This window comes from Mixophyes fleayi, chromosome 5 (assembly GCF_038048845.1).
Source record: "Mixophyes fleayi isolate aMixFle1 chromosome 5, aMixFle1.hap1, whole genome shotgun sequence".
NCBI lineage: Eukaryota > Metazoa > Chordata > Amphibia > Anura > Limnodynastidae > Mixophyes > Mixophyes fleayi.
The window spans coordinates 216,886,223-216,912,121 of record NC_134406.1 but is presented as its reverse complement, the minus strand read 5'-3'; the positions used below and the strand labels follow the sequence as shown (position 1 = coordinate 216,912,121).

The window sequence follows — 25,899 nt, the reverse complement described above, 5'->3', positions numbered from 1 at the left end:
CCCAAATTTCGTGAGTCTCCCGGATTTTCCAGGAGAGTTAGCAAGTATGATATATATATATATATATATATATATATTTTTTTATTTATTTTTTTTTTTTTTCAGAGACACTTTTGTTTATGAACAGATGCACATACAAACATGATAATTACCATCATATGTATGCTTAGTTTGATTACGATCACAAGTAATCATCTTCAAGAAGTATTGATGTATACTGCCCAAATAATATGTATAGATATTAACACTTGCACCCAAGAAGCATACATTATGAACTCTTATTAATCTGGTCAATATAAAAAAATAACACATTTCAAGTAACAGAATATCTGTAAAATCTGGAACTGTCCCATCAAAGTTGGGAAAGTTGGCAACTATGAATTTTAAAGAACAATGCCGGACCCCATAGCATCATGACAGAGACACGTTGGGAGTTGTAAACAGAGTACGATCTCGGGATGTGTCTCACATCCCAACCCAGTCCAATTATTTTTCTCCCACTGATCACGTCTGATAAAAAAAAGTGTGAGACAGACAAAACGTAAACATCGTGTGAGTGATGGATTTAAATGTATTTAGCGCACAGTAATTTCAGTCATTGGCAGAATAAATCGGTACTGTCTGTAACTCAGTAAAAATAAACAATGGATCTGTTATCTCAGATGGCAGAAAGGAATGCAGCCGTCTGCTCCTCCCCCGGATCCGTGATCACTTCATAGTTTCGGCTCTATTTATCATATTCTTAATGCTCCTAGCTGCCTTCCACTTTGGGTTCCGTTACTTATAAACTTTTCGAAAAATTCTTTGTGCATAGTGTATGTATTTAGTCATGCGCGGCTGGGTGAGACAGCTCGGGAGACTTTGCCCTCCCTGTGTGCAGTCCCCATATCTATGACTCGTTTCAGAGTCAGCTATAGGAGGGAGGACAGGATTCAATAAAAAAATGTATTTATGAAACTGGATTTGGCCCCACCTACAGAGCGTCACACCTTCATGGTTTCCACAAGGGAGGGGACAGGTGCAGAGTGTACTCGGAAAGAAAAGGAAGAGGAGAGCCTGTGTTTGCTATTGGAACAGGAGCTGAAGCCTACGCTCTCATGTCACATATACCAACAGGAAAGACGGGCAGAGCTGCATAGGCTGGGACAACCATCGAGAAAGAGGGACCTGGGCAGGGAAAGGTGTGGAAGAGCCCGGAAGAAGAACATTTTTCTGCAAAGTTTTAGATTCTGTACCGATTTACTGGCGATCGCGGGATCTAGGGCAGCTATCCCGAGTTGTATCTTCTTTAGTAACTGATTGACAGATAAGTGCGGTGTCCATTCGAATCTCCTCATCATGGGGTATACAGCGTCATCCAGAGGATCTTTCCTTATGTGCTGGGTCCTGGCAGTGCTCCTGGTGAGTGGTTCTTCCCCAGCGACACACAGACATCTGCATTATTGCTATATTCAGTATAACCTGCTATTGTTGGCTTTGACTGTAGTGCCCGTAAAATATTCTTTGGGATATTTGAAAAGACAAGTTGCATTTCTAACTTCTCTTGGCTTATTCACACTAATGAAACAACGTTGACTATGGACAACTTATTGCTGTTAAGCAATTATTTGTCTACTTTGTTACCAACTACAGTCATGGTGTGTTTTGTACTTATTTGTGTTAATGTAGTATGTGTGTGTGTGTATATACTATATGTATATATAACATTTCCATCAGTTATTTGTAGATTTAAAAGAAAAGTGGAAGTCAAACACTTATGACATATGATGGAAATTAACACTTGTGTTTAACAAATAAAGATCAAGTCCAGTGCCAGAACTGTGTTCCTGTGTGTAGTACGTATTAAACCCTGTATACATTGAGGGAGTGATCTGACCACTCCTGAATAAATTAGTGCTGCGCTTAATGCTGGCAGTCTAGTTACTGAATAGGGAAAGCAGCAGATATGTAATAATTATTCCTTATATATATAGCTGTATAGAATTGTTATTGTTAATGGAAATGGCTCATGTATGTGCTGGAAACAATTTGCTTTGTTTCTGTAACAAAAAAAGGGTAAACAGTCTATAATAAAGAATGAGGTGATAAACTGTCAGTCTGTCTAGTATACAGGCACAGCTAAACTTGAATACTAACTAGTATACGTTACATCTAAAATAGTTCTGACACCAAAGCCAAATGCATTTTTGGCATAAAAGCTACTGGTTTTGTTTATTAAGGAATTCATATTTTATATTTCATTATTCTAACTGTTTAGAGGGAAGATTCGAAGTGGTGCTTGTAATTTTTAATAGTTTCTTAAAATGTTTTGGATGATTGAAAACTAGACACGGCAAGTATTTTTAATCGGGTTTGGTCTAGTATCCCTTGATATTGACTAGATTGCTATTCTAAACATGTTAAGCATTCGCATGATGTAAATTTCACATCTGACTACTGTAATTGTGATATATAAATTAATGGCCGATAATATCTATACCATTTGGGATTCCATTTAGATATTAGGATTACTATAGTGGATGTGAACAGGAAGAAGTATAAAGTATTAGTAGTGCATGTATTATTGGGCCTTGAATGTAATAATTCATTGCATGTTTATACTTTGGTGGGTCTTAATCTATCTCTCGCTGTCCCTTTTATAATCCCAAACTGTCCTGACAGTCTCAAGTAGTTTCACTATGTACTTAAAAGTATAATATTGCAGTGTAATTGCTTATTCCCTCTTTTCTTTTATTTGGGCCTGTAGTGACTATTTTGCATTACTTTCTTTTGATTGCCATGAATACAAAGCATTGTTTTACTTTATACCTTAGTCTGATTTGTACATAATGTCAGCTCGAAATCTTTCAGGTTGTATATATTTCCATTAAATCCAGGAATAGGTTGGGGATTTAGCCAAATATTAAGTGTTTCTGCAAAATTTGGTAGACTGATTATCCTAATGTAATTGCTCTGCATCAGGTTATGTTCAGTTATTTATCTTTTAAGTCTTAATAAATCCTGTAAATAAAACAATCCTCCTTTGCGGATATAATCAACTTTATTTTTTTTGTACACAGTGCCATATTATATATTTTCAAAAGTACTGTACAAAAAGTTGTGTGTCTATATTTTGCTAATAATTGGTTCTTGCTGCAAACAAACTATTGTCATATGTGCATGTAAAATGCTCCATCCATCAGTTATCTGATATATGAACATATTAAGTTTCATGCATTTTTAATATAACAGTTTGGCAAAAATCCAACTATGTAAATGCTGCTGATATTTCAGTAGATTAGACAATAGTTCCATTTTAGTAGAGCAATATGTAGATTATTATACCCATTGGAGTGTTCTAGTATTCTATTTGTAAGTTAGTAACTGATATTACTAACAAGAAATAGAGTTTTAGGTGTAATTTACTAACGGCTCAGAAGGCCACATTTGAAATCTGTGAGCCTTTGACCTCCACCTTAGACAAAAATTAAAAATGTGTGTACACCAGATTCTCCTATGAAACATTGTTTCTTGTTCATTTTATTCTTGCACTTTATTTCCACAAAAAACAAACAGACAAAAACAGTAGAGCGTTTTTCTTTTTCTTTTCCCACAGCCCCTCTTGAGAACCATCTTCTGGCTGGGAATATGTGCCGATTAATGTCATTTATTATTAATTAAGCAAACTGTTAAGTGGGATTAAATGTAACAGGACATCATAGCCTTCAGATCTAATAAGCGATTTGAAAACCTGCATTGGTTGTAGTTTTGAAATCTGAACTATCTATAGAAGTGTAACTTTATCTTCTTGTGTGATTGCCTGAACATACATTGGAGCAGTGTGAATTGTTTAGAAGGGGTGGATCATTATGTAGCTACAGAGCCTTTAAGACACTTTGAAAATATTGCAAAATATTGCTGCAACACCAATGTTACTTGCATGTATCATTCCCCCCCCCCCCCTCTACATTTTTTCTGCAAGCTCACACACTGAAGCAGAAACATTGTAAAGTTGATAATTTGTTAGTTATGTGGCATACAGCTTCTTTGTTCTCGGGTATGTGCTGCAAAGTGAGCTGGGCCTTTAAGAAGAGGGAAACTATGATTAATTGCTTTCACAGAAGACCTGGTCTCTTGACCCTTAATATAAAGACAAGCAGAGACCAAAAGGAATGTGGAAGGAGGGAGGGCAAATAAAATGGGTTGGGTCGTTAGGACATGCAAAATAAATCCACACATTATTTTCCTTTTATACAGTGTTAAGCTATTCTGCAGACCTTTCACAAAATTAAATGCTGATTGTGCTGTTCTCAGTGGAAGTTGTAATCTAATAGAAGTGTTGGAAATGAATCAGAAGACACCATTTGCACCTTGTAAAGTGGGACAGCCACATATATCTCCAAAGAAGAATGTTGTCAAGTGCTCTATATATTTGTATGTATTGGACACCAAGATGGGTACAGTGCAAACATCGAAAGCACAAGTTAATCTGCCGTACAAAAAGATAACTTGGGAAAAGAACAGCAGAGACAAAGCACCATTCACCCCCCCCCCCCCCCCCGAACTTGTCAAAGTCAGTAGAAATCATTGAAATGGCTGAAAAAATGTGTGCTACATCAATAACTGTTGTGACTTGGCAAACATCAGATTAGATCACACAGAAGTCTTTAGTTTTGTTTCATCTGAAAAGTATGAGAACGCAACCAAAAACAACTGTACATATGGAGCAGTGATAGAAAAGTTAAACTTGGTAGCTCATCTGATTGTCTGTTTGAAATTAATATGCCAATAATGCACCGCGAATAGTAAGAACTAGTATAATTTTTTTACTTTTGTTTCTTTCTTTTTTATACAGCCATTGATTGTGTCTGGAAATCCTTGTCACAAACTGAAACTCACTGTGCCCGATGTTATCCATTCTGGAGCCTTAATTGACAAAGGTGAGATTTTTTTTTTGTTTTTTTTTTTAAATATATATATATATATATATTTCCACTTTCATGTTAAGTACTGTTTCTTCTTTCACAGTTCTAAAACTTAGCCTTCTGCCACTGAGATCTGTTTAGTTATGATGCTCATTTATCATTTAGGCAATAATTTAAATGTTGCCCCCCAACTATTATGCAAATTAACCTAAACCTTTCTGCGAATGTGATGTACACTGTAAAAGACATTTATCACTAGTTCTCTAACATTTTCTAAATGTTGCTGTCTGAGAATTGGCTGCGGTTATATTATTGACATTCCCCTGGATTTTACCAGTGTATTTGCTTTCAGGATCTTAGGCAAAGCAATTCACTTAAATAATTAAAAACGTTTCCTTTTTATAGAAGCATAATTAATTAACTAATATTAGAACAGGCTTAAGTAAATTAAATGCACTGTGCATTTGTTTAAAGGTAAAACATAGCTAACTTTATTTTTAGGTGAACAGTTAAGGTCTCCTTTAAGCATTCAGAATTGTGTGTTTAAATAGCAGTGCATATATACTTGGCCATAAATGGAATATATCTATATAGATATTTTGTCGTTTACTTAAATGCAGAATCAATGATACACAGTGATTCCTTGCCTGAATAACGTTTACCGTTTAAGTCCTCCAAGTAAAATTATCTTTATGCATATAAATATTACAAAACTCTGTTGCCGAAATCAAACATTGACACCTTCAAAAAAGGAAATGGAAAATAAAAAAACTGATTAAAAATATAAAATGAGAAATCCGTAGTATACATCTTTATAGCTAAATGACTAATATGGAAGGCATCCTAGTGAAATCTTCCCAATTGTTATACCATGTAGATCTGTACTTTTATTGGTTTTGCTAATATTGCCTACTCTTTTGTTTATTTAATAGTCAATCTGAAATCCTGTATGCACCCCAATGAAGTAGTTTTTGGCTCAAACAATCTGGATTTTGTAGTTGAACACCGTAATCACCTGTATGAAATTTATGCTACCAAACGTATTACAATGTCTAGTCATGCTGGGTCATTTGGAATTATAATCCTGGATTCGACCTCTAAGACTGAGAAGATTATTACAATTACGCTTGTAACCGAAAAAACAGTAAGTGCTGCATTTTTCTACTTTTTATCAATTTTTTTTTTTTAAGAGATTTAAAACACCCCATCAGGTATGATCCCATATTCCACTCATGCCAAAGATGGAAGTTCACAGGTCTCATTAAGGAACGTGCTAGACAACATCTTTAACAGATTGGATGCTGAAAAAAACCTAGTAAATTAGGCTTGGATGCCCCCCCCCTGCCCCCATATCAGTTTGACTAAAAACATTGTATGTTCTATTCTGCTTCTTCATCCCTTTCCCACTCCCTGAATAGCTCAAAAGATTGAATGCAATTTATATGTAAAGATAAGCAAAATCAAGTATTTTGGATGCCTCTTAGTAATGCATGAAGTGTGTTAAAAAACTGGAACAAATACACATTGGTTTTTGAATCTGTCTTTTATCTGTACTTTTTTTTTTTTTTTATAAAAGTTAATGGATGGAAAGAGATTGTTGAGAAAACACCCATGTGATCATCCTGTTAAATGATTTGTCCACTTTTTGGTTGTTCTGGTACGTTTAGAGAGGAACCAAGGAGCTTGTTTTGTACATCATCAGCTATTTATATAGTGCTCCTAATTCTGCAGCGCTGAGAACTAGCTCACATTAGTCCTTGCCCCATTGGAGCTTCCAATCTAAATATGGGACCTCTACCCTATTTTTAGTCACTGGGTAGATACATTCTACTAAATGGTTTATTTAACAAGTACCTCTTAATGCAGGGTTTCCATCTACAGCAGTAAGGGTCAACAAGTGGCCCTCTGATCTTCATCTGTGGCCCACAACTCCTTCCTGCATTCTAGTCAGATTTGTTTAATGTAGGTTTTAAAATTTGTTTCTTACCTTGCTGGTGTGTTATTACCGATGAGTGTCTTTCATTGATTAAATGCATTGTTTTAGTTTATTACGGAGACCAAGGATAATGTGTGCACCCCTTTTGAAAATCAGAGGGCTACTGATGAGGCCCCTTAAATGCATCAAATTGCTCATTACTGCTCTACAGGTTACTAAGTCTATGCAGTTTTCTGCATACACCCAGCCCATATATTTATGTTCTCTGGCCAGGTGGTATAACCTGGGTATCATTCCTTTTTTTTTTTTTTCCTTTATAATATATAATACTATTTATAATGTATAATACTGACTACAGTTGTAATATCACACAGTCCCTTTAACTAGTTTTTATTACAACAACTGATTGCATTTCAGTAATTTGTGGTTGATGGTGCCAGTTACTGTGTACATTTTACTAATAAAATGATTTTACTTTTTTTCTGATCCACTGTAACAGAAAGGGATACTGGATTTAATTTTGCATAATACATTAGGATAAAAGTTACTTTTTTATTTTGTGATTATGGAGTATGTTTGCTGACCTTTAACTCTTCTCATTCTTAATATGGAAACATAGTATGGATCTAACACATGTCTTTTCCAATCGTGTTATCTGATTTGCATTATTTTTCTTTATTTGTTTCTTTCAGAGTGTTAGATCAAGGATTGCTAGAGAACTACTGAAGCGTACAAAGAGGAGATGGCGCCCTATGCCATTTTCAGTCCAGGAGAACTACAGGGGAAAATTTCCATTCTTTGTTCAGCAGGTAGCTTTGGCATGCCAATATCAACTCTATATACACTGAACTTTTTTTTTTATTTATTATTATTATTATCATTATTATTATTATGTAATCAAAACTCTTTATTTTTGTGATGCACGTGTGTATTTTGACTTTTACAATTTTTTTTTGATCTGCTAACAATTTACTATTTTTTTTTTATTTTATTTTATTTTTTCTAGTAAAAACATCTGAGTTTACTGTAATGTGCCTGTCATTGTGAAACTGTGTAGGTGCTTTGTCAGAGGGCATACATAGCAATTAAATAAGCTAAAGGTAACCCACCGAACGCGCAGTCATTATACATAGGGACGTCCTTCAAACTACCACTATGGATGTCCATAACTAGGTCGTCCTGCACAGTATCAGTTTTAAGCCGTCTCGAACATCCCATTCTGTCCCTATCGCCCTCACTTTATGCGTCATTTATTATTGGACAGCTCTGAGAATTTGTGGATGTGTTTTTTATTTGTTTCTGATAAATGGCTTTTAATAATTTGAAGAATTCAGAGCCACACATCCGTATACCCCTGGTTAGATATACATACCTTTCAGAGCTGCCCAATGTTCTGCCAAATTTTCTGTGTCTGCAAAAACTGTCAACTTGGGACACAATCTTGCGTTCTGAAGGCTTTTCTTTATAATCTAATAATATTCATAGCATGTTTATGCATATTTAGTATCCTATTGATCAAGGTAAGAAAGGTGTTTGTTAAATCTGTCTCAACTGACATAAATGAACAGTATTATGGCTCACTGAATAAGACCATTTTAATAAACATGTAAATTTTACCCATACAGATCCAGTCGGACACTCAGGTAGACTATGATATTTTGTACTCAATCACTGGACAGGGTGTAGACCAGCCACCCATTGGATTGTTTCAGATAAATCAAGAAACTGGTGATATATATATTACAGGCCGAGTAGATCGTGAAGAATATCCTTCTTTTCAGGTATGTGTTTGTGGTATCCACCTCTCACTTTTTATTTTTGCAATCTGTGGAATAAAAGTAACAAAATAACAGGCTTAAACACATTACCGGTCGTTTTTGTAATTTTTAACATTTGTACCTTTCTAATGGCTCAGTCACACTCATGCACGGTAAAAATGGGTAAAGACACATGAAAAATTAACATGCAATTTTAGATTTGTTTTAGTAATGTGTTTTGCATTTTAACAGTGCAATCTGTTGTATTGGTGCCAAATGTTAACGCATGGGTTGAGCCGCGTTATAAAATTCTAAATTCGACATTGCAATTTTAGTATGCAACGATGGGAACAGCAACATCGACTCCTATTTGACAGATTTTTTTTTTTAATGCTTTTTTCATACATTAACGTATGAAAAAGCAGATGGGTGTGCACAAGTCCTTTTTAGTGCAGTGTGGTTTTTTTTTATTGTATTTCATAGTTGTACTTTGTAGCATTTTTTTCTTAAACATTTTGTCAGTAAGACAATATTAACAGCAATAACCATTATGTATTGTTTCAAATAAAGATGAATGAGATTTTTTTGTTAATAGTCTGCTTGATAATCTGCTGGATTTACAATATACTGGCTATGTGGATGTTGTACATCCATTGGAATAAAATTTTACAATTATTTGGGCTTTCAAGGTGTGACAACAGCAAGCTATTGGAATAATAATAGATTTTGAGGATTGCTTTTCTACAGCAGTGATCTTTTACCAAATGAATCTCCGCTCCTAGGGCAATCTTCGGAATCCGTTAAGATATATTAGTTTTTGTGGGTTCTGTGTCTAACTCCTTAAGGTCGATTGCTTGTATTGTTAGAGGTTAACTTGTATGTATTTCCCTAAATTATGTTAAGTTAATAGCCTTTTCAGACTTTGTTGGTCTATTAAATATATTTTCCACCTTTAGACAACTTGAATTCATTGTTTTGTATATGCCCTTTTTGCATCTTTTACTAAATATGTTGCGTTTGCTTTCTCATCTCCATCTGTGTTCTTCATCAATCTTTTATGTCATTTATTAAGAGTTTTCTTCTCATTGACATTCGGTATGATACCGGTCAGGTCTACAAATTTAAATACAGTTTTGTATTTTGTCTAAGTCAATACAATACACAACTTTTGCCTTTATAGAATCAAAAAGGAAGCCAAATATCAGAAAAATAAAGCATTGTGTGTGTTGTAAAAATGATATGTCTCTCTGTTTCTCCCAGAACTGTCCCATGATCCATAATCTGCCACTATACTTATTCCTCCATAATTAAGACTTCTGATACACCCTAAGTAACAGGATACGCGATTATAGGTTCCTATAATAGTCTCTTTATGACGCCTAAAGTATAGTATTCAGCGATTATTTTGTATTTATTTTTTTATATATATTATGTGAAAGCTTAAGGTCAAATGGGTGTCCTGATTTTGTGTTCTTCTAAAAAAATTTTTTATTATATTTTATAAAAAACAAACAAAAACGTTTTGTTTTTTTGGGAGCGCTATGTATGTGCAATGTACACAAAACATGCTTATTTTGCTGTTCCATTTTCTTTTTTTCAAAGGGGTTTCCACTTGTAGATGACTTTCCATGTCCAAAAACAATCCTAGAAAATCTGTATATATTCATACAGGTTTCATTTTGTTTTTTGTTTTATGGTTTTTTTCTTGTTAAAGTATCGACTGCATAATATTAAAGCTATATGTGTACATGCTGTATTATGAAAAATGCATTTGTGTAATATTTTGCTTGCATGTTTTACATTCAGATGATGGCTTATGCAAAAACAAAAGATGGATTTGCACCAGAATTTCCACTTGATCTGACTGTTCTAGTGGAAGATGATAACGATAATGCTCCCCAGTTTACTGAAGAAATGTTTTGTGCTGAAGTCTTGGAGAACAGCAAAATTGGTAAGCCCAGGACAATGAGTTTCTTTTCTTTTTTTCTTTTTTTGCAAACATTACTTATATGCAGTCTTCAATAATATGTTTTGGACCTCTCAGGAAGGACAGAAACATCATCTCCACAGGAAATTTCCTACCATGCTTTCCAAGTCCTTATTCGATAATACTTATTTAATTCAAATTTGTATTCATTAGCCATTTTTATTTTCTTACTTCACAAGATCTGTGAGTACTGCACACTCAAAATCACTTCTGTAGGTTTATGTATGTTCTATAATTCTCTTTATACAACATTTATTTTTTGTGACAGTCTTTTACATGTTGAAAGATATATCATTAGACGTGTGTCTTATGTGCATGATTGTTTTTAGTTTCTGAGGCATATCTTGTCTTTTTTTTCTGTATAGGTACTGTTGTGGGAAGGGTAAATGCTTCAGACAGAGATGACCCGAACACCCGACACACCCTGTTAAAATATACTCTTATGCAGCAAATTCCCCCAACTCCTATTATGTTTGCTGTCAATGCAGAATATGGCATAGTCACTACAGTTTCTACCCAGCTTGACAGAGAGGTACTATGTTTTTCTAATATTTTTAATGACATGGAGTTTTTAACTTTAACTTTTTAGGGCTGGTTGACATAAATGGAATACATTGAGAGAAAACAAAGATGTTGTTCAGCACCCCTATGGATCACTGATTCTTATGGCACCAGTAGAAATCGAACAAAGGGTTTTCTCTTTTCTTATAAGACAATCTGTACTTGCTCTGATCTCGCACAAACCCATACTTGCCAACTTGCTGAAGACTTGCTCCGAGAGCCTGCGGGGGAGGTGGGTGTGGTGGGGGCGGGGCTCCGAATATTTTTTTTTGCGTTATTTTGGCCCCGACCCATGATGTAATGACGCAAATGCATAATTTGACAGTATGGGGCGGGGCCAAACGATGCAATTCCCGGTGAATCGTGGCATTTTGGACAAAATTCTACCCACTTCACTAGGAAGTGGGCAGAATTCTGCCAGATGCGGGAGATTGCCACACTCTCCCGGGAGTCCGTGAGACTCTCGCAAAATGCGGGAGTCCGTGAGACTCTCGCAAAATGCGGGAGTCTCCCAGATGTTCCGGGAGAGTTGGCAAGTATGCACAAACCACACGCTTCTATTATTTTATATGTCCAGACCTCCTCTCTGAAGATCCAGCACCAAATGATTGCTCTCTACTCTGTCCTATTGCTGCTGCCTATCCTTGTGCTCCTCATCTTCTTCCATGCTGTGAGATGGAGGATGAGCTGCCTATGTGCACATGATTTGGGAGGGTGGGACTGGGCAGGGAACAGCATGGGAGGTGCCATTTCTTATTCAGTGTGTGTGCCACATTCTGGGGCATTAGTGATATGCTGCTGGCAGAATGATCAAAGAACTCATTACAAAGCTCTCTGCTGCTGCATACACTGATGCTGTTTTTTTAAGATATAAACAAATACAGCAGAAGTGCAGTAAGTATTTGGTTAGGCACCACATGTGGTTGCCTGGTTTGTGCAACTGTAGTTTGTGCCTAGATTCCTTGTGAAACATGGCATTTGCCTGACTTGAAACTTATTATTCAACTATTCATGAATCAAGGTCTAATTTTTCCGTACCATTAACTGGAAGTCGCTAAAAATATTCAGTGGCAGTGATTGAATGACATAATGGATGGGATTCATAGTTGCATACAGGGGATGCAGGTGCACTCCAAGAACAAAGGGGTAGTTATCTCCAACTCTGGACTTGTTATATCTACTTAAGGTAGTTTTAAATGGAAGAATAAATTTGGGTGGTGGAGTTAAATCATGGGAATGAAAATTACTTAAGTATAAAACTCTCCTAAACCTCAGAATGCTTTTAAAATTTTGAACCGCTGCAGATCTGTATAAGATCACTGCCTTGTCGCTCAATATCTCAGGGTCTACATTTTTAGTTATTTCTGTAAATGAGATGACTTTCAAACAGTCCACAAACCTGCACTCTACAGCTGAGAACAAGCATGCTGAGAGCTGTAAAAACAGTTTCATTGTATTGCTTGCAAATTGTGAAGCACTTTGGGATAGAATGTCTCTAACTGTACCACACTCGAATAGAAGATTATATTGAGTGGGCTAATGTGTATTGCTCCTTGGCGTTGTCATTTAGTATGCTTTGTGTTCCAGTATAAGGCTCTATATTATATACACACACACACACACACACACACACACACACTTTTTTTTATCTATAAACTCACATAATTCAATCTCTGTATTGCACTTGTTCAAAAATTTGAAGGAACAATGATCTTAAAACGATCAACAACTGCAGCATCCGCTATATCAAAGCAAATATTACCTGCACAAAAGAACATTTTTAGGATTCTTGTAATCCAAACACCCTGCTGGCTAAACAGAACATGTAAAGGTCATTACAGATTGCAACACAGATGTTTCAGTATAACTTGGTTTTGTAAATGATATTTAATTTGCTTCAATGTTGATAAAGTAGATGTGTTTTTTTAATTTTTTTATTTTTTTTATTTTATCCTCTATTTGTGGAACCCCCTATACAAGTTTGTCATATAGATATTAAAGAACATGTGTCAATGTTGACACGTGTGTGTGTGTGTATATGTAAAAATTATATATATATATATATATATATATATGTGTATGGAGTGAGTCCTATTTTAAAATGGTCTATTGTTTTGCCTTTTATTTATTTTCAAGATAAGAGATCAATACACACTTATTATTGAAGTACGTGACATGGGTGGTGCTATTGGAAGTTTGTCTTCAACTGGGACCATGTCTGTTACTATCCTAGATGTCAATGATTTTCCACCAACTTTTACTATGCAATCGGTAAGTACTTAATGCATGTTTGAAAAAAATAAATAAACTGAATAGCATTAAACAATAGTTACAATCAATAGCAGGAGTTATTACACATTTGCATATTTACTGTTAAGTGTGTTTCTTACAGAGTAAAAGTCAAGAAATGAAAAGCTGTAAGAGAATTAGCCATGTGGCGATGTACAAATACCCTAAAGTCCAAATTACAGAAATTAGTTACACAAGTACTTGCAATTTCTATTTCACTTTTTGACCTCGCATGTTTCGTTCATTATAGGAATGTTACAAGTCAAAAAGTTGAACTTTCAGTTGTTTAAGATGCACAGTGGTACGGTCAACATTGTTGACCGTACCACTGTGTATATATCCACTCAGTGTATTTCTCCAGAGCGTGGTTATTGGTTATTTTAGAGAAGCCCCGCTTAACATGGTAACCTGTGTTAAGATGACACATTAAGGGCTAGATTTACTAAGCTGCGGGTTTGAAAAAGTGGGGATGTTGCCTTTAGCAACCAATCAGATTCTAGCTATCATTTTGTCGAAGGTACTAAATAAATGAAAGCTAGAATCTGATTGGTTGCTATAGGCAACATTCCCACTTTTTCAAACCCGCAGCTTAGTAAATCTAGCCCTAAGTATGAATGGTTTTTTTTTTTTTAATATATATTTTTATAGTAAAAAATACTTGTATTTTTTTTTCAAAATATAAATATTTTTCTGTTCACTGTGAAGAAACCTAGAATTCATGTGCCACTGTGGCGGCCTCCATGGTTACAAATATGTAGACGTGAAAGTACTAAATTTCCCACTAATTGTTCTGTATTAACGCATGCTGTTTCTAGAGTTTTTTAGATTTGTTTTTTTCCATAATATGTGTACCCTATTAACATGTGTGCGTCTCTTTTTTTTTTTTTTTGTTTTACCCCTCAACAGTACCGAACAGAAGTAAATGAAAACGAAAGTGGAATGGTAATACTAAAAATTCCAGTAACAGATAAAGACTTAGCAAATACCCCAAACTGGAGAGCTGTATATTCTATCACACAAGGAAACGAAAAGCGCCATTTCAATATAAGTACTGATCCAACAACAAATGAGGGTCTGCTCCGTGTTATAAAGGTAAAAAGCAAATCTAAAAATTTTCCTGCCTCATCTGATTTCATTTTAAGAGTTTTTGTGAGCTAGTGTGATAAAGGCAATCCATTTTTCTTATGGTGTTGTCCCACTTTGTCACATTGTGTTTATTTTCATGCTGGCAGTTTAAACACTTGTGTAATGTGCAGGAAGTATATCGTACTTTTGTGAAGGCCATGTTCTTAACCTTCTGCCTTTCTCTCTGTACACTCTCAAATTTCTATCTACATCACCATCAACGCCACAGTTTCCTTAGTCTCCCAAGCTCACTACCTTGACTCCAGCCTCTGCTTTAATCCTCACATCCAGTGTCTCTTCCAGTTCTATTGCCTCCACCTTCCAAACATAGCTATAATATGACTTTTTTTTTTCTTCTTTTACCCAATATGCAACCAAAACATATCCATTCTCTTATCATTTCCCACCTTGATTACTGCAATCTCTTCCTATATCTTGCGTTCCCCTCACCCATCTGTTCCTGCTTCAATCCATTCTAAATGCCACGGCGAAACTCAACTTCCTCTCACACTGCTGCACCACTTTTCAAATTTCTCTTTCCCTCAAACCCTCATAGATTTTCCTCTGACCTGTTTCTCTCCTTCTCTGATAACCACCTCTCACTCCAGCTAACAAGGCTTCTCCTGTGCAACTTGTCACTCTCCCTTAATCTTAATATCTTTAAACACACTCTGAAATCCCATCTCTTTATTAGAGCTTATAACTACTTACACTGTAGACCATGCTCCTTTTTAACCAATGGAAAACAGCACTTGCAAAGCTTTCAAATGCTGGGAGGTTTGCTATATAAATGTAACACACTGTATTATTTTTTTATATTGTCTATTTAGATAACTGTTCCATATTCAGGTGATAGGTACCCTTTAATTAAAACATGATCTTATTGCCCTTGTCCAACTGTACATATACAGGTAATGATAGAAAGCTCTTGAAATAAACTGTATTTTGGTAAAACTATGTTGGGGGCACATGCGACTGTAGGGTGTAGTGAAATGTGCTTCATCTGCAGTACAGTAATCAAACTATGCTCTCATATGAATTTTTGCATTTATTCATTTTTAGGGAATAAACTATGAAGAAGACAAACAGTTTCTATTACAGGTGGCAGTTGCTAATGAAGTTAGTCTTATAACACAATCTGGGACAAAAAGCAGTGGAGTTAGCACTGTCCCGGTTACTGTCATTGTAAAAGATGTGGATGAAGGGCCTGAATGCCAACCAGCTGTTAAAGAAGTGCGTGTTCGCGAAAATCAGACCATTGGAGCTCTAGTGACAGATTACCAAGCCATGGACCCCGAAACTAAAACCAATACTGGCATACGGTAGGTTTCATCTGCATCAATGGCTTTATAGTATGTAAATTAGCTTTTTATGCATTCCCTGCTATTTTTTTTATTTTTTTTTGTCTGTTTAATATTATTGATAATTTTTTTTAAAAAAAAATCTTTCACACAGATACACCAAACTGTCAGATCCACAGTCTTGGGTCAGTATTGCTGAAGGCACTGGGCGAATAACAACTGCAAAGGTTTTAGATTACGAATCAAATGATACACCTAAACAGTACAACGTGACATTTTTGGCAACTGATCAAAGTAAGTTGCATTAAGTTTCCCATTTCTTTACGCAAATTAATATATACTCTCTCAATCCTGACAGAATTTCAATTCTTGTACATCGATATTATAGAGATATAGAGAGATGGAGATAGATAAATCATATAATTTATAGTTTTATAGGCATTGTTGTGAATCTGATAGATTTCATGTACCCTTTGGGTTCTTTTGAAGAGAACGTTTATTGGAGATATAGAACCCCATTGGATGTGACAAGTTCATTTGCACATTAATTGAATCAGGGCTGCTGAAACTTTTGTATATAATTATATAGCTTAAGTATGACAATGGCAAACTAACTTTTTTAATCTTGTTCATTTTTTTTCTTCTTCTCTTTTGTTCTCCTTTACTTTAAACTAGCTGGCAAGACTGGTACCTGTACTCTTTCTATTATTCTTGACAATGTCAATGACAATGTTCCAGTGCTACCAAGAAGTGACATGTCTATTTGCCAACTTGGCAGAACATATCTTGAAGTTGAAGCAAGAGATGCAGATGGTATTCCCCATGGCTCACCATATACTTTTAGTTTGGATACCAGCAAAGATCCATCACTCCCAAACAATTGGCGTGTAGTTCAGAAAGATGGTATGTCATTTTCTTTGCTCTGGCTATAAAAGTCTTCAGTATTCCAAACGCAGTAAAAGTTTGTTCCGACTAACCCAGTTAATGCAGACAGGATAATCAATTTGAGCGCAATAAGTGTCTATGAAAAAGGACCATACAAAAACCTTGTCTATTGTTATGAAAGTTTACTGGGGTAAGAAAATGCTGATTTTGTTATTTTTGCTGTCATGGTGGAACCTTAAATTGTTCTAGATTTCAGCATATTACCAATTTAGGTAAATGTGTATGATTCTGAAGCACAGTCTTACCTACTGGTAAGCAAGTGGTATAAATTGATGGGGGGGTCTTTCTTTGGTCAGGGGCTCTCTATAGTCCCACCACATGCACCTGTGGAATGACAGAACCAGACTAATAAATGACCTCTAAGGGTTATTACCTTGCATCAAGCGCAAGTCATTATTTTTTTTTAATTACATCCCTCCATTAATTGTATTAGAACTCACAAAATTGGTATTTAAGGTTCCTAATAGTGTGTGTGTGTGTGTGTGTGTGTGTGTGTGTGTGTGTGTGTTAGTGTGTATAATTAATATATACACATTTTTCCCTCCTTCAGGAAGTACTGTACGAGTAGAAGAAATTGGTAATCTACCAAATGGATATTATGAGGTTTGGCTAAAAGTGGCTGATCAGCAAGGTCATGGCACTAGCCAAGCGTTAAATGTCAGAAAATGCGATTGCGCCGATAGTCTCAATTGCAGTGGTCGGTCTTCAGCTACAAGTGCTGCACTTGGAGGATTGGCGATTCTTGTGATGGTTCTGTCAGCGTTGTTGTTTGCTGCACTTCTTTGTAAGTATAAGTGTTCACAGTCCTTTGCCTTTTGAGTTCATATGTTTTCTTAGTGTTTATTCAGAGTAAGGTGATTAAAGTCTTTCTTTAGAAGTATCCAATTCAGAGGGAAAATAACTTTTCTGACTCAACAATTGGATTGATATTGTAGGGCCTGATTCATTAAGGATCTTAACTTGAGAAACTTCTTATTTCAGTCTCCTGGACAAAACCATGTTACAATGCAAGGGGTACAAATTAGGATTTTGTTTTGCACATAAGTTAAATACTGACTGTTTTTTCATGTAGCACACAAATACTTGATAGCTTATTTGAACACTGAAAGTTAAAGTTGATATTTGTGTGCTACATGAAAAAACAGGCAGTATTTAACTTATGTGCAAAACAAAATCCTACTTTGCACCCCTTGCTTTGTAACATGGTTTTGTCCAGGAGACTGAAATAAGAAGTTTTTCAAGTTAAGATCCTTAATGAATCAGGCCCGTAGTCTAGAACTGCATAGCAAAATCCAATATATTTGTATATTTAGCAAAAAATTAAAAAGCAATCCAAACTATTTTTTAAGGGCTATATTTAAGGTTATTTAAAAAATGTTACCTGTAAAACATGTTTGTTTGGCCAGCGAGAGCCAGATGTTTCCTTGCTCTTTTGGGAAGCCATGCTTATTAAATTTTCTGGAGAGAGAATATTCTAATTGCCTTGAATGGATTTGTTGAGGGTAATCACATTGCAGACTCTTCATTTCTGGAAATAAAGCCCCCATAGACCCCTTGTTTCTGCTGTTTTTCAAATGCTACTATGTTCTCTTGTAAAAGAACTGCACCACAGATTCTCTTTGTATTATGGACAAGGATTTAAGTAGAGGCAAGATCATAGTTTTTATACCGTTGTTATCGCATTTAGCTATATTTGACTGCCACTGCTTTGCAAAACTTACTAGTGGGCAATCTGTGATTCACTAAAATGTTTAAGTCCTTTTCCATCAAGGATTGATTATGTTAAGTGACTTTGCTTTACGCGGTGCAAAATTAAACCAAACTGACAAAAATGTTTTTATAATTGCACCTTCCGCATCTTAGGTATTGTTATTTAATATGCACATAATCACACTATTGATATATATGCAGAATAAGAAGTTATAATTAGAATAAGCCACTTTTATACCAGATCCTATCAGGTTAGTCTCTGAAGCTCTATCAAAATCGGTTATGATACATTGTTGTTAGATTGTATTTAAATTATACTTACTGAAACTAATTGGTCAAATCGCATAACTGACTTGAATTCCTTTTCTCCATCCCTACTTAAAGGTATTTTGTTGGCCTGTCTATGTGGTGCTGGGGCAGGCAAGAGCAAAATTGGATTCCCTGATGATGCAGCTCAACAAAACTTAATTGTAACAAATACTGAAGCACCTGGAGCAGATGTTATGGTAAGTACTTGTAGCATTTGAAAGCTGTAATGTCTGCATATCTTCATCTATTTAGGTAAACAGAAAATGTTGAGCACATGGATGTTTATTTAACTAATATATGTAAAAGATACTTGAGCGCAGATCCTGTATACGCCTTACACCTTCATGCCCAAACACAGCCACTTGTAAATCAAACAATAAAAACATAACACCATATTGTGGGAAGAAAATGAAAACAGCCTTCTGGCCCATTGACAAGGCCAGATCCCGGATGTCGCCTCCAATAATCACAGTCCCAATTGTGAGTTTCTGACCTCAAATATGCAGCGACAACCACCACAAAAATAAGACATTTAACAACTTAAAATGGCCTCGACCTCCCCCAATGCCGCCTTTAGCTGTCGGATAAAATCTGTGACTAGCTCTCCACATCAATATATTTTTCCACCGTAAGTGCCCATGCCTGCGCCCTCGACTCTCCTTCCACAACTTACAGCAAATTGTTTCCTGAGCCAAAACACAATATTAGATTGTGGTGTAGTTATTTTCCAAGGGTGAAGCCTACATTGAAGGAAGGGCAAACGGTAATTGACAGCAATGGTGGTGGCACCGCTTACTAACCCCCCACCCTCACGAAGAGCCTCCTGGCTTGTTTACTTAAACCCAATCCCACTCTGAAACTGGCCAGCAACAGAATCCATATAGTGCCCTTCAGAGGGAATCTCTAATTGCTCCATATACAGCATGTTTGGTTCATCAAATGTCCAAGTGTTATTGAATGCTAAATGGCCCAGAGACTTAAATCCCTGACTAAACACGTTGGGTTCATTGCCAAAGAATCCTCCTTATTCTTCTCAAAGCAGCTGAGACCATACCTATGTCCGTTCAAAGAATGGCACCTGAGATGGATTGCTTCCATTTCCTTTAAACACCTTCCCTTATGTATTAACTGAGCCAATAGTCCTCATAAAGATGTATTAATTGGCTTCAATTGTTGTCCACTCCATCCCAGGGTTGTGCCACATCACCTGTGCCTAGTGCCCTGTCCCACGTTTGGTGGAGCTGCCCTAAAACTGAGCCCTTATGGCATGAAGTATCAGGTCTTATTCATAAGCACACTCGCCTACAAATCCCCTTGTATCTTTCCTTCTATCTCCTGCCTCGTTTAGTACCAGGAGTCCATAGATTGATCTGGAACCTTGCTGGCCATATTCTTACTGCAGCTAGATGCCTGATCGTCTGGAATTGGAAAAATCCAAATTCTCCTACAATCCAAAAACTCATTAAGAAATGTTTGACAGTTGTATAAATTAGAACTGGCATGTCTAACTCAAAACCCCCAATTGGACCAAATAATCAAAGTCTAAGATTGTGTGGGCTGCAAGAAAACTAAAAAGCAATCAATAACCATCGTTGGCACAAGCGGGTAATACATTTGATAAACATTGACAAACTGTCATATAACTGTACTTGGATACCAACTTACCTAACAAATAATGATAATGTTTTGAGCAGAAATAGTCACATATTACCAAGTACCAAGCAGTTCGCTTAAATTGCCAAAGTCTACTGTTCTGACTGCGTGCGACAACAAACAGCGTGGGTAAAGGGATATGAGTAGAATCAGCACGAGACACTGGCAGGAAAGGTTGACTGAACTCACATGTAATCTATTACGTATTCAGTGAATTTTTAAGTCCTTTAACCGAATAAAATAAAATGTAGGCTGCATTCTACTTGTTTTCCCATAATACTGCGGGGCCACAAGAAATGTGCGTTTGGGATGCATGCCGGCCACGAGTTTGACACGTTTAAAGTGGACATATCGCCAGCATAATCCATGATTGTTCCAATTATTTTGTCTGTTTAGCAAACCTGAACCCCCCCCCTGTCCCCCCTGCCCTATGCCCAAATGTGTTCAATAAAATACAGGTTTTTTTTTTCCCCAAAAAAGGATCTTATTTGAAGTTAGATGTACTTTGCATTTGCTCTCTGTAGGGGTAGGTCATCTATTCCTATGCACGGAACGAACTTGGTTCATGGCTACTCGGTGCTCAATCCACTGGCAATAAAAAATACAACTGAATCAACAGACGTGTATAAATGGATCCCTTGCATAAATAAATAAACTGAATACATGAGACACTGTGGTGGTGTTCATATATTGGTCCATTTTAGAACAATTTAATAAATTGGTAATCAAGTTATAAACTGGTAGATGTTTAAATCTTTAAAGTGGACTCTCTTTATTTCCACATTTAGGACCCAAATTTTAAAGTCCCTGTGCACATAGCAAACCCCAATGTTTCTGGAAATGCTCCGCCTGGTTCACACAACGGAGGTGGACAAAATGGAAATCAAATGGAAGAGCGACAGATAACGACAACTACAAAAAGTATGTTAACTACACACCCGATTCGACAGCCCTACAGAGAAACTCATATGTTTGACTCCAGCAGAAACACTTATGCAGAATGGCAAAGTTATATGAACAGTCACCTTGGAGATGTAAGTACTATTCCTGTCTAGGTGGTGTCGTGTTTGAGATTAAGACATTGTGTTAAAATATTACAGAGGCTTGGGGTTCCAGAACTTTGTTTGACTTTCTAGCGTATATTTCAGGGGAGATTCAATTACCAACGATGTTCTAAGGAACATCGCGGCTGTGCATTTTAACCGTTTGTACGGTAAATATATATGCTGATTTTTGCTCGCCCCTCTGACTAAAAAAAATATTTTTTTCTAATTGAATCTCCCTGTTAGATTGTTACATCAAGTGAAATGAGGATCATGTATGTTAAAGTAAATGAGTAAATACCCTTTTTTATTTTTTATAATAGTGAAGTGAAAGCATGTCCTGTAAATCAATGCTATACAAAATCGGTCCTAGATTCCCTTAGCTGGTTTCCTTAATCCTTTATTTGGCAAGCATTTAAATCCTACATTGTCTAGTGATCAATATTATAATATAAATATATTCTGCCTTCGACACTTCTATTAAAGGACATATCTAAAAAAAACATGGGCAGAAGTATGAGGGGTACGATGGCTACAGGGCCTGGATATGCCGGTTGCTCCCACCTCCGAGGTCCTCGCGCTGCTCTCAAACCATAGCGCTGAGTCCTCCTCTGAGGATGCACTTGGTGCATGCCCCAAACCACACATGCTCAGGAGAGGCCCCAGCTCTACTTTATTGAGCATTGGCCAGGCCCCTACCCAACGTTTGCTATAGGGCCCGGTGATGCACTGGGACAAACATATCTTTTTCAAATCTTTGTTTGTGCTGTCCCTTTCCTGTTTGATATCTAGTACTTTATTAGCAATTTATGTCACTGTAACTGTTGGTATCTAAGAAAAAGCTATGTAACATGTTTTTTTTTTTCCTTCACAGAAATTATATATGTGCGGTCAGGATGAAGATCACCAGCATGGTGAGGATTATGTTGTGTCATACAATTATGAAGGAAAAGGATCGGCTGCTGGGTCCGTCGGTTGTTGCAGTGAACTTCGAGGAGAAGAAGATAGACTAGACTTTTTAAATACACTGGAGCCAAAATTCAGGACATTAGCAGAAGTTTGTGCAAAGAAATGAAAGACCATTGCTTTTTAAAGTAACAGCATTTGAAACCATATTTTGCCCACGTCTTTATTTTCTAATGGCAAGCAAATTTAAGCTCTCGTATAAAATAGTTTATAGACCATTCTTAAATTTCTCCTATTAAATCAGATCTAAAATATATGTAATGTTGCTAAACATTTATTAACATTGGTTTACTGGCATTACTACAGTACTAAATTTATTAATAATTTCAACCATAGTTCGCTCCAGTAGAAATATAAAAAGAATGCATTTTGACTGCTTTGTTTTAGAAAGACAGATTGTTTAACATATTTAAATCCATATACACAAATTTCTGTTCAGGTTTCCAGGTTTGACTTTTATGGCAGTCGACAACAATATTTTTGTGTTCCTTATGTATGTGTGGGATTTTTTTTTTTAAATGGCAGCAACATTTTTCACCAATATTTTTTTTTTTTTTTTTTTTTTTTTTATCTTTTGTAAAATGTTAAATTCATTAAGCTCAACATCCAGTTGTTGAAAGAAGTATTCTTTGTGTATTTGAATTTAGCACAAATTTATAATAGGTTTTTGGGTGTAACTTTTTAATGAAAATTACTGTTATTGCATATTTGTAGTTAAATGGTTAGTTTTCTAGCACACAGTAGAAGTAAGATATTTGTACTATTTTAAATTTTAGTAAGTTAGGTTTTTCTTTTGCGAAACTGCACCTTAATTCTTTCTTTGACAGTCCATTTATTGCTTACAACTTTAAAAAATATATTAGAAAAATAGAAAACATTTTAAAGAGAACCTGAAATAATAGTTAGAAAAGAAAATGTTTAATGTATGTCACATGATGTGTTATATTTTATTTCAAATCTATGTAGTTTAGTTAGACTTGTTTTTACATTTTTATCTTTTTTTTTAAATTTAAATTTTGTGTTTTTAGTTGATGGAAATGTACTTCCAAAATTGTGGTCTGTTGATGTGTATGTTTGTCAGCGTTAAAAAAAGGGGGGGGGGGAGGCAAAAGGCAAGAACCATTCTATTGTGTGGCGCTGTGAATACAGATTAAGCTTTCATCTTCCACTGTTATTGGGGGGGGGGACAAAACTATTGAATTTTTTTTTTTTTGTAAATTGCACTGCTATTTAAATTAATTTTGTATTGTACATTTTTTAAATATGCATCTACTAAGAACTTAAATTGTACAAGTGATGTCTAATTAGTATACTATGCACTGAAATTAAAAAGTGTACAATATTTTCTTTGCCTGCTGAGTTTAATATTGTGCTACATTAAAAACATCAATGCAAAACAAAATGTACAGTGTTTATAAAACGATTTTTGTAAAAATATGCTTTTGCAAAACAATTGCTATTCATAGACTGTCTACCATGTAAAATACTGTACAAATGTATGAATTGATTCCAGACTTTTTAGTACGTCTTAATTTTCAACTAATGTGGAACATAATACATATTGTATTAAAAAGATCTAATATAATATTTTAAAAACAGACCAAGATATATAACCTGTTATACAATATTTCACATCTACTGATTCTTAACCTATAGGCTGTTGTGCCAAGGCAATATCATACCACTCATAAGAGTTACTCTTGGCTGTTACTGACATATGTTACCCATATTGTTTGGAGAGAATGTTTTAATAAGTCTTATTTTGAAGTGGGAAAAATCATGACTGTATGGAATTACATATGATCTCTGGAAATTGTTATTAATTTGTTTTGTACAATTCTGCAGTATTTTTAAATAAAATCTAAAATATCTAAATCTGCACTTGCATATTTTTGGTCACTGTTAAATTTCCATAAAATTTTTTTGTTTTGTTTAATAATCTGCTCTTGAATCATTAAGATGCGTTTTTAACCAAGGTCCGAGCACCATATTGTATGTATTCTTCAGCGATCTTCAGTTTTAAGGATCGTGGGAATAGAATTACCTGTAGCAAGAGGCCCTCGTAATGATCTTAGCAGTAGTATTGTGAGATGAATGTGCTGATCATGTGGGGAGTAGTGACCTATCCACACGTGATTGTTAGTAAGGACAGGGCTGCTTGGTACAATAGCAGTGTCATGATGTGAGGACGGGAATGGAGGCGAGCAGGGAGCAATATAGAGAATTAGATTGTCAAAGAAACAGGGCCACCAGTGACAATAGCGTGGTGTGCCTGTCAAATTGATTCAGCAATTTTTTTGGTGTCACCTGTACCTATGTATGAAATAAAGTTCATAATTCAATATTTTATGTTAAGATTGTGTTCAATGCAATATCTGTTATTACCTATCATTTTTAAGAAGACACCAAGGTGTTTGTCACTGAGTTTTCTATTGTAAAATAACCCATCCAATGACACTGGTCCTTCCTCTATAGCAACATTTTATTTTGTGAATAGACCGATCCAGCACTTCTCCTTGGCACTTTTTTTTTTTTGCCCACAGCTCTGTGAGCCGCAAGTAAAAATCCACAGAGAAATGGTCATGGTAACGGTAACAATGTGCGGCCCGCGTTGTTCTAAAGAACAACATTGGGAATTCAATCTGCCCCTAAAAGTCTAGAGTGAGAGGGAAAGATACATTTAAGGAATTTGCGAACCTAAGAGTACCTAGCAGTATTTCCCAGTTTGTGACAGTTGTATCCTATTGTTAATAATTCTTAATACACCATAGCACACAGAGGCCCTTCATCTTGAGTTTCTCACATTTTGTATCTCCTCCCTTTCACAAAAATTCACCTGTTGTACACAATAACCTTGTAGTGCAGGGAGTAAGCATTCCGGTACTTGTAGTCCTTCATACCCCATTGAGGTGAACGTCTTACAACCTTCCTGATGTCACCAGAGATCCTTGATGTATCAGTGAGCCTGTTCTCATTCAGGTAATGCAGATTCCTTCGGTCCATTACAGAGTAGGAATCAAAGACAGGCATCAGATAACTTATTGTTTCTCTAAGAGTTACACTGGCAAACAAGGGAGTCCACAGAATGTGCATGACTACTGACCAAGGAATTCTGGTTAAGGATCTCCCTACATTAATGAGGACCCCTGTACAGTAAGAGAAGACTTAGAAACCACCATTACTTGTTCTAGTCCCAACTGCGTTGATATTAACTAGCTTTAGTTTAATGTTAACTGGTAAAGTCAGAACAATAATTGTGTGAGAAGGGGAGATTGTGTAATGCACTGCCCATAGATGATCAATGACTTAACCATAAAGCAAAATCTCTTGTATGCTATAAGATTTTTGGGAACGGATTTAAATTTCTATTAAAATCCATAATTGGAAATAGAGCAAAGGTGAATTATCTGCAG

The 25,899-nt window shown here is 35.8% G+C and overlaps 1 protein-coding gene across 1 annotated transcript; it reads left to right on the top strand.

Moving 5' to 3' along the window:
- The first annotated feature begins 1,006 nt into the window (after positions 1 to 1,006).
- Positions 1,007 to 24,361, top strand: LOC142158980 (desmocollin-2-like). The gene is made up of 16 exons (XM_075213460.1): positions 1,007 to 1,401; positions 4,835 to 4,919; positions 5,837 to 6,048; positions 7,533 to 7,649; positions 8,466 to 8,621; positions 10,404 to 10,548; positions 10,950 to 11,116; positions 13,282 to 13,416; positions 14,341 to 14,526; positions 15,622 to 15,881; positions 16,015 to 16,154; positions 16,536 to 16,763; positions 17,356 to 17,589; positions 18,900 to 19,021; positions 21,266 to 21,511; positions 22,395 to 24,361. Exons 1-16 carry the CDS (start codon positions 1,339 to 1,341, stop codon positions 22,593 to 22,595), a joined length of 2,697 nt encoding a protein of 898 aa, XP_075069561.1. The 5' UTR covers positions 1,007 to 1,338; the 3' UTR covers positions 22,596 to 24,361.
- The last annotated feature ends 1,538 nt before the right edge of the window (positions 24,362 to 25,899 follow it).

Coding starts and splice junctions, on each gene's coding strand:
- LOC142158980 (XM_075213460.1), top strand. CDS start 1,339: ATGGGGTATACAGCGTCATCCAGAGGATCTTTCCTTATGTGCTGGGTC. Junction 6,049..7,532: donor CGCTTGTAACCGAAAAAACA/GTAAGTGCTGCA, acceptor TGTTTCTTTCAG/AGTGTTAGATCAAGGATTGC. Junction 8,622..10,403: donor AAGAATATCCTTCTTTTCAG/GTATGTGTTTGT, acceptor TTTTACATTCAG/ATGATGGCTTATGCAAAAAC.